Source organism: Canis lupus, chromosome 23, assembly GCF_048164855.1.
Source record: "Canis lupus baileyi chromosome 23, mCanLup2.hap1, whole genome shotgun sequence".
Taxonomy (NCBI): Eukaryota; Metazoa; Chordata; class Mammalia; order Carnivora; family Canidae; genus Canis; species Canis lupus.
This window is the reverse complement of record NC_132860.1, coordinates 25,479,437-25,488,910: the sequence shown is the minus strand read 5'-3', so window position 1 is coordinate 25,488,910 and position 9,474 is coordinate 25,479,437. Positions and strand designations below refer to the sequence as shown.

Genomic DNA, 9,474 nt, shown 5'->3' with positions numbered 1-9,474 from the left:
GACAGAGGTAAACCTTGAAGAACCACAAGCTATGGAGATCATTCAAACATGAAGTGGCAGAAAAACTGGATGGCAACTTCAGATGAGGAAAGGTTTCCCTGAGGGAGGTCGTATCTTAGTGGAGACCTGAATAACAACAAAAGGGTCAGGTTTTCTAGCCAAAGAAAACAGCTAAAACTACAAGACAGGAATGCAAAGAAAGCGTATGTGGATAAAATGCAGAGTTTAAAGAGGAGAATAGAAGAAGAGAAAACTGGAGAGGTTTTATATGCCAGAAGATCATAACTGGGGATCCTCAGAATTCAGAGTGTAAACTTGGACTGAGAATAAAATCTTTATTTTTATTAACTTTTTATTAAAAATCAGAATTATTAATTTAGATGCCACGCAATAATTGTGACTTTGTCATCAACAGAAATCATGGCTATTTTCATATTACTTTACAGTTGTTAGTGATTTTTAAATATAGTACTTCAAAATTAAGAATAGTTAGGAGAGCCACTGCTGGGCTTGTTATTTAGGATGTTAAATAAATCACCTACTACTTACCATTAAGTTCTTGGTATTTTGATAACTATTTTAACATAATTGGTTTTCTTTGTAATCCCACGAATTTAATTTTTATGCATTAAAACACATTAGACAGCTATCCATGGGGTTCACCAGCCAAAAACCAATTATTGAGGCAGACTTTTATAAGACTTGCTAAGGAATACTTTATTCTAAGTGAAATGAGAAGCCACTGGAAGATTTTTGAGAAGAGAGTGAGATGATATGATTTACATTTTAGAAAGATCACTCTGGCTACTATGTGGAAATAGATTGTAAAGGAGTAAGTGCAGAAGCAGGGAGACCAATTAAGTGTCCGGTACTGCAGTCCAGGTGAGAGATTTTGTGGCTTTACTAAACCTACATGGCTCCCCTTTCCACCCTATAATCCACTACTACTTTATTTAAAGCTCCCTGGAGGGACACCTGGGTGGCTTTAGCTGGTTGAGCGGCCAACTCCTGATTTCGGTTCAGTTCATGATCTCTAGGGTTGCAATGGTTCGGAGTTGGCCGAAAATTCTTTCTCTCCCTTTCCCCTTCCTCTGCTCATTCACGGTCTAATTAATTAAAATCTTAAAAAAAAAACAAAAACAAAACACACACACACACACACACACACACACACACACAAAAGCCCCCCAGAAGCCCTATGATCTCTCTGATCTCTAGACTTATGCTATGCCCTCTGCTGAAGCATTGTCCCAACTATCCTTTTTCTTCCTTAGGAGCTTAGATGCCACTTCTAAAAAGCCTTTTAGACTCCCTCAGACGGGGTTAAGTACTCACGTTTATGTGCTACTACAGAACACTCTGCTTAATCCTTACACTTACCTTTCTATAGCAGTTGCTGTTTTACACACACACACACACACACACACACACACCTTCCTCACCAATACTGTCACTGGTAAGGGCAAACATATATTACTGCTTACCTTTATATTCCCCAAATCCACTAGTGCTTGGGACATAGTAAGTTCTCAATAACTAGGTTGTGTAAATGTATTAATATTCAACTAGAAAACCGTTTTCCTCAATAATAATTTAGGGGTGATGCTCTTAATCTATCCTAAAAGTGTAGCAAATAATAAATTATGTACGTTATATGCCAGGCATAGTGCTAGTAGTTGGGAATTTGATAAGGACAATAGATAACAATTACTAGGCACTTAATATATGTAAACTAGTCTGCTAAAACACTTTAAGTATATTTTAATTGTTGGACAACTCTGTCAGATAGCTACAATAATCTGTGCCACCCCTCCCCCCACCCTTTTCAGAAGAGACAGAGGTTAATCTATTTGCTTAAGGTTACATAACGAGCGAGTGAGGGAACCATGAATTGAACCTAACAGTTTGGCTCCAGAACTTGATTCTTACCCTCTCTACTCTATTGCCTTTAATCTTAAAGAAGATATCCCCAAAAGGAGTTTATGATAACCTAAAAACAGATGTGGATAAGTAATTATAATACAGTCAGTAGACAAATGTACCAAATCCTTTGGCAGTAAAAAGGAAAGTGCAATTAACATTTCTTAGGGGAAAAGGAGAACGAAGTTGAGCTTACAGCAATGCAGATCTTAAAGGATGAGTGTGTGTGCTAAAGACTGATATAAAACAAGCTTTGTTGGAAACACCATGACTAGTGTGATCAGAGCAGAGTAGGTTGGCAATTGGAATGTGGGGTAACACTAGTAGAAATAAGGCAGGGGTTAAAGGTAAAAGCCTCTATGTGGGCTTGAATTCTATGTTTAAGGGGCTGGTCTTTGTGATAAGCAATAGAGGCCTATCTTATAACTACAAAGACTGACCCCCAATTCATTCATTCATTCATTCATTTAGATTTTATTTATTTATTCATAGAGACAGAGAGAGGCAGAGACACAGGCAGAGGGAGAAGCAGACATCATACAAAGAGCCTGAAGTGGGACTCGAGAGCCTGACGTGGGACGCGATCCAGGGTCTCCAGGATCACGTCCTGGGCTGCAGGCGGTGCTAAACTGCTGAGCCTCCGGGGCTGCCCAACCCCAATACATTTTAATGAAGACTTAAAAAACTGGGGGATCCCGAGGTGGCTCAGCAGTTTAGCGCCTGCCTTTGGCCCAGAGTGTGATCCTGGAGTCCCGGGACCGAGTGCCGCATTGGGCTCCCTGCATGGAGCCTGCTTCTCCCTCTGCCTGTGTCTCTGCCTCTCTCTGTGTCTCATGAATAAATAAATAAAATCTTTAAAAAAAAATTAAAAACTGTAATACTTGTAATTTTATTTTACTTTATTTTTTTTTAAATATTTTATTTATTTATTCATGAGAAAGAGAGAGAGACAGGCAGAGGGAGAAGCAGGCTCCATGCAGGAAGCCTGACGTGGGACTCGATCCCGGGACTCCAGGATCACGCCCTGGGCCAAAGGCAGGCGCTAAAGCGCTGAGCCACCCAGGGATCCCCAATACTTGTAATTTTAAAACATGCCAAATGATATGTGAAACAATTACCATTCTCACCAAATCTCTGACCTTACTATCTCTCTCATCCCTGAGCTTTTCACTCAAACAAGGCATGGACAAGGACAGAAGATGGGACTATGGATAAACAAATCTGAGGAATGTCTACCGTACATACCACTCGGTAATAAGCACAAAACAAATAATTTTTTTAAGTTTTGATACAGCTGTCAAAGTGGCTAGAGCAAATTAGACTCATCAAAATGTCCTGCCTGCACGGACAGTTCTATTTCTGCCAATGAGTTTTTCAAGTAGTTGCTCAGGCCTTTTGAGGTCTCTGTGGCTTTAAGGGACAGGGAAAATGAAAACTAAGTAGTAGTTTAAGGAACACAGGTACCTGCTGTATCTGGTGAAGCATCTCAATGATCCGAATATAGTCCAAGTAAACAAGCCCAGATGTTTCCCAGTCCTGGATTAGGCTACTACGCTCTGGAGGTGCCAGGTCTTCCAAGAACCCCTTCAGGTAGTCATAGTTCTCATTAATGATGGCATCTGAAGAAACAAAATATTAAGCACTATGTCTACACAAATATGTGGTTCTCAAAAGTACACAGAGGACATGGCAGAAATCCAAAACAGGAAGGAAGGGGAAATAATGTAGGGTCCTACTAGAGAATTACAAGTAGATATCTTCAAATTCTCCAAAGAAAAATGTGGAAAATTTCTTGCTTCATTTCCTTAAACAGAGATTTCTGGTGTGTTTTGTTTTCTTTTCTTAAAATTAAGACATAATTGACCTGTAATATGTTAGTTTCGGGTATACAAAATAACAATTCAAAACTTGCATATGTTGCAAAATGACCACCACAATGTCTAGTTAATATGTTACAATAGTTATAGAATTTTTTTCATTTGATAAGAACTTCTAAGATTTACTCTATTAGCAACTTCCTGTTTTTTAAAGATTTTATTATTATTATTTTTAATTTTTATTTATTTATGATAGTTACAGAGAGAGAGAGAGAGAGAGAGAAAGGCAGAGACATAGGCAGAGGGAGAAGCAGGCTCCATGCACCGGGAGCCCGACGTGGGATTCGATCCTGGGTCTCCAGGATCGCGCCCTGGGCCAAAGGCAGGTGCCAAACCGCTGCGCCACTCAGGGATTCCATAAAGATTTTAAGTAATCTCTACATCCAATGTGGGGCTTGAACTCAACCCACGACCAAGAGTTGCATGCTCTTGGTGTAATACAGTGCTATTAACTTTGGTAATGTATATTTGTAAATATACACCCACATATATAGATGTATAATATATGTATAATGTATATTTCATCCTCATGACTTATTTATTTCATAACAGGATGTTTGTACCCTTAGACTTCATTCATTCATTTTGCCAATCTCCAACCTCCTCTGGCAACCACCAATCTTTTCTATGAGTCATTTTTTTTTTTTTAAAGATTCTACATATAAAGTGAGATCATACAGTATTTGTCTTTCTCTGATTTATTTCCCTTAATACTGTGAGGGTCATCCATATTGTTGCAAATAGTAAGATTTCATTCTTTCATTTCATTCTTCTTTATAGCCGAATAATATTCTGTTGTATATGTATACAATACAAATATATATATATACATATACATACACACCACTTTTCCTTTATCCATTCATCCACTGATTTTGTTTCCCTATCTTGGGTATTGTAAATAATATTGCAATTAACATGCTGGTGCACATTTCTTTATGAGTTGTGTTTTCGTTTTCTTTGGATAATTACCCAAAAATGGAATGGCTAGATCATATGGTAGTTATACTTTAAATTTTTGAGGAACTTCCATATTGTTTTTCATAGTGGCTGTGCCAATTTACAGGCCCACCAACAGTGTACAAAGGCTCCCTTTTGTCCACATCCTCACCGACCTTATTATTTATCTTTGACAATAGCAATTCTAACAGGGATGAGATGATCTCACTGTGACTTTGATTTGCACTTCTGATTAGTGACATAGAACGTCATTTCATGTAACTGGAAGCCATCTGTATATGTCTTTAGAAAAATGCTCAGATCCTCTATTTTTTTAAAGATTTTGTTTTTTGCTCTTTTTATGAGTTCTTTATTTTGGATGGTAACCCTTTATCATTCCTATGTTACCTTTTCATTTTGCAGATGGTTTCCTTTGCTGTGCAGAAACTTTTTAGTTTGATGTAGTCCCATTTGTTTATTTCTGCTTTTGCTGCCTTTGACTCTGGTGTCACAACCAAAAAAAAAAAAAAAAAAAAATCACCACCCAGATGGTTGTCAAGGAGCTTACTGCCTATGCCTATGTTTCTTTTCCAGTTCAATACTTTCAGGTCTTATAGTTTAAGTCTTTGCCCATTTTGAGTTAATTTTTGTACCTGGAATTAGATAGTTAGTGATCCAGTTTCATTCTTTTGCATGTGGCTGTCCAGTCTTCTCAACACTATTTATTGAAAAGATTGTATATTGGGGATCCTTGGATGGCTCAGCGGTTTAGTGACTGCCTTCAGCCCAGGGCGTGGTCCTGAAGTCCCGGGATCCAGTCCCATGTCAGGCTCCCTGCATGGAGCCTGCTTCTCTCTCTGCCTATGTCTCTGCTTCTCTGTTTCTGCCTCTCTTTCTCTCTCTCTCATGAATAAATAAATAAAAATCTTAAAAAAAAAAAAAAAAAGACAAGACTGTATATTCTTGGCTACTTTGTTATAAACTAATTGACCACATATGTATGGGTTTATTTCTGGGCTCTCTAATCTGTTTCAATGATTTATGGTATCTGTTTTCAGGCCTGTATCCTGGTGTTTTGATTTACTATAGCTATATAATTGAGTTTGAAATCAGAGAGTGTGATGTCTTCAGCTTTATTCTTCTTTCTTAAGATCACTTTGGCTATTGGAGGTCTTTTGTGGTTCCACACAAATTTTAGCGGTTTGTTCTAGTTCTGTGAAAAATGCAACTGAAATTTTGAAGGGTTATACTGTATCTGTAGATTGTTTTAGGTAGTAAGGATATTTTAACAATGTTAATTCTTCTAATCCACAGGCAAGGAGTATCTTTACATTTCTTTGTGTCTTTAATTTCTTTTTTTTTTTTAATTTTTATTTATTTATGATAGAGAGAGAGAGAGAGAGAGAGAGAGAGAGAGAGAGAGGCAGAGACACAGGCAGAGGGAGAAGCAGGCTCCATGCACCGGGAGCCCGACGTGGGATTCGATCCCGGGTCTCCAGGATTGCACCCTGGGCCAAAGGCAAGCGCCAAACCTCTGCGCCACCCAGGGATCCCTAATTTCTTTCATCAATGTCATAGTTTTAAGGATATAGGTCTTTGACCTCCTTGGTTAAACTTCTTCCTGGATATGTTATTCTTTTGATGCAATTGCAAATGGGATTGATTCCTCTGATAATTCATGATTAGTGTACAGGAATGCAACAGATTTCTACATATTGATTTTGTATCCAGCAATTTACTGAATCCATTTATTAATTTTAACAGTTTTTTGGTAGAGCCTTCAGAGTTTTCTGTATATTGTATCTTGTCATCTGCAAATAGTGACAGTTTTATTTCTACCTTTCTTGTTTGGGTGTCTCTTTCTGTTTCTTTTTTCTTTCTTTTAAAGATTTTATTTATTTACTCATGAGAGACACACAGAAAGGCAGAGACACAGGCAGAGAGAGAAGCAGGCTCCATGCAGGAAGCCCAATGTGGGACTCAATCCCGGGACTCCAGGATCATGCCTTGAGCCAAAGGCAGACGCTCAACCGCTGAGCCATCCAGGTGTCCCTCTGACTTCTTTTTGTTGCCTAACTGCTCTGGTTAGGACTTCCAATACTATGTTGAATAAAAGTGGTGAAACTGGGAACCTTTGTCTTCTTGATCTTAGAGGAAAAGCTGAAAGCTTTTCATCATTTTTAAAATTTTTATTTACTTATTTATGAGAGACAGAGAGAGAGAGAGAGAGAGAGAGAGAGGGGCAGAGACACAGGCAGAGGGAGAAGCAGGCTCCATGCAGGGAGCCAGATGTGGGACTTGATCCCAGGACTCCAGGATCACACCCTGGCGGAAAGCGGTGCTAAACCGCTGAGCCACCCGGGCTGCCCATGAAAGCTTTTCATCATTAAGTATGATGTTAGCTATATGGTTGTCATATATGGCTTTTATTATTGAGGTATGTTCCTTCTATACCAATTAGTTTTCATCATAAATGGATGTTGAGTTTATCAAATGCTTTTTCTGCATCTATTGAGATGATCGTATGATTTTTATCTTTCATTATGTTAATGTGATGTATTAACATAACAGCCCTGAGATCATGACCTGAGCTGATTTGTAAATGTTAAACCACCCTGGTTATAAATCCCACTTGATCATGGTATATAATCCTTTGAATGGTTTATAATTTGGTTGCTAATAATTTGCTGGGAATTTTTGCATCTATGTTTACCATGGATATTAGTCTGTACTTTCCTCTTATAATGGTATCCTTATCTGGTTTTGACATTAGGGTAATGCTGGCCTTATAAAATGAGTTTGGAAATGTTCTCCCCCTCTTCTATTTTTTGTAAGGGTTTGAGAAGGATTGGTATTAATTCTTTGAATGTTTGGTAGAATTCACTAGTGAAGCCATCTGGTCCTGGAGTCTTCTTTGTAGGGAGTTTTTTGATTACAGATTTAATCTGCTTTACTACTAACTGGTCTGTTCAGATTTTCTATTTCTTTATGATTCAATCTTAGAAGGCTTTGTATGTTTCTAGGAATTTCTCTAATTCTTCCAGGTTGTCCAATTTGTTGGTATATAATTACTCACAGTAATCTCTAATGATCCTTTGCATTTCTACGGTACCAGTTATAATGTCTCCTTTTTTCATTTTGGCAAATAAAATTTCCTAAAGCCACACAAAATTTAACATAATTCATGCACATTAAGCATATCCTTGGCAAATGGTAACATAATATTACTGTCAATCCCTGCCCCTCTAGCCCTTCATCCTGGCCAAGTTTCTTCTGCACAGAGAACTTTTGCAAAGTGTAATCTGATTCAAGACTGCAAAATTCTATATAGAAATAATCTTTGGCCTGATTAATCATGGGGTTCAGAGGTTGGAAGAATTTGGGGTGATTCCAGGAGACATGGGCCCTGGTCTGAAGCACTTACCAGAAGCTAAGTGCTTGATGATGAATTTGTGGCAGCGGTTCCAATGTCCAGCTTTAAATAAATAGAGGGCCTCCAAGTGCTTGTCAGATTCCATGTGTGCTCGCACTGCTTTGGCCTCATTAATCCACTCAGCAGGCACACAAAGCTTTTGAGTCAGGAAAGTCTCCTTAGCCCAAGACTCAGGGGTCTCTACTAGTTGGCAGTGCCGGGTAAGCAGCTCTCGAACAGCCTTCTCACGCATGCTGTAGGAAGAAAGACAATGTTGAATAAATCCTATCTTCATTGATGGAGAAGGCTCCCTCAGACAGCATAGAGTGACCCCTGAGATAGTCTCTTAAACTGCAGGTCTTAATGCTTAGTGGAGCACTTCAAACTTCACTTAACACACACACACACAAAGCCATCATATCATCATTTATTTCTTAAATGAAATAGAAGTATCTTTTTTTTTTTTTTTTAAAGATTTTATTTATTCATGATAGTCACACAGAGAGAGACAGAGAGGCAGAGGCACAGGCAGAGAGAGAAGCAGGCTCCATGCACCGGGAGCCCGACGTGGGATTCGATCCCGGGTCTCCAGGATCGCGCCCTGGGCCAAAGGCAGGCGCCAAACCGCTGCGCCACCCAGGGATCCCGAAATAGAAGTATCTAAACACATTATATTTTCATGATAAAAAAATACTGAAAACTAATACTCTAGGGAAGGTTGTCCAGTGCTAAGGAAACGCTTTCTCTTTTTTTTCTTTTTCTTTTTAGTAACAGGAGATCAAGGACCAGGATAGGAGAATCCTATTCTCCACAAAGTCGTTCTTTGTAGTTCATTCTTAACCTTCTCCCTTCCTTTTCTCCCATATGGTCAGTATAGGTAAACAAAGTAGTTTTTAAAGGTAAGGTATCTTCCAGGTCCTTGTTTTTTTTTTTTTCCCTTCAAAACCATCAGCTTTCCTAATTCATTTTCTCTCTGCCTCTAGATTTAGGCTACCCTCACTCTTTTTGGTCTCAAGGTCCCTTAAAGAGAGCCCGTTTATATCTGGGCCAGAGGACCAGCTGTTGATTTATTTCTTTTTCTTTTTAAAGATTTTATTTGAGAGAGAGTGGGGGCATGGCAGGGGTAGTAGTGGGAGGGAGGGAGAGAAAGAGAGAGAGCCTCAAGTAGACTCCACACCCAGCGTGAAGCCCAACTCATGGCTCAACCCCACAGCGCTGAGGATCATGACCTGAGCTGAAATCAAGAATCAGACAGATGTTCAATGAACTGAGCCACCCAGGTGCCACAAAGGACCAGATTTTTTTATTTTAAAGATTTTATTTATT

General features: G+C 38.9%; 1 protein-coding gene across 5 annotated transcripts in view; it reads right to left on the bottom strand.

Moving 5' to 3' along the window:
- NUP98 (nucleoporin 98 and 96 precursor) overlaps nucleotides 1-9,474 on the bottom strand; it is a 118,387-nt gene that overhangs the window by 3,393 nt on the left and 105,520 nt on the right. For 4 of the 5 annotated variants that reach the window (XM_072794394.1, XM_072794396.1, XM_072794397.1 and 1 more), the window contains exons 30-31: nucleotides 8,161-8,402; nucleotides 3,385-3,539 (exon numbers count right to left, since the gene is read on the bottom strand). In XM_072794394.1, the coding sequence (XP_072650495.1) occupies nucleotides 3,385-3,539; nucleotides 8,161-8,402 (397 nt within the window). Of the gene's footprint in view, nucleotides 1-3,384; nucleotides 3,540-5,144; nucleotides 5,239-8,160; nucleotides 8,403-9,474 lie in introns of those variants that run through there. The other variant, XM_072794398.1, reaches the window with a different exon arrangement.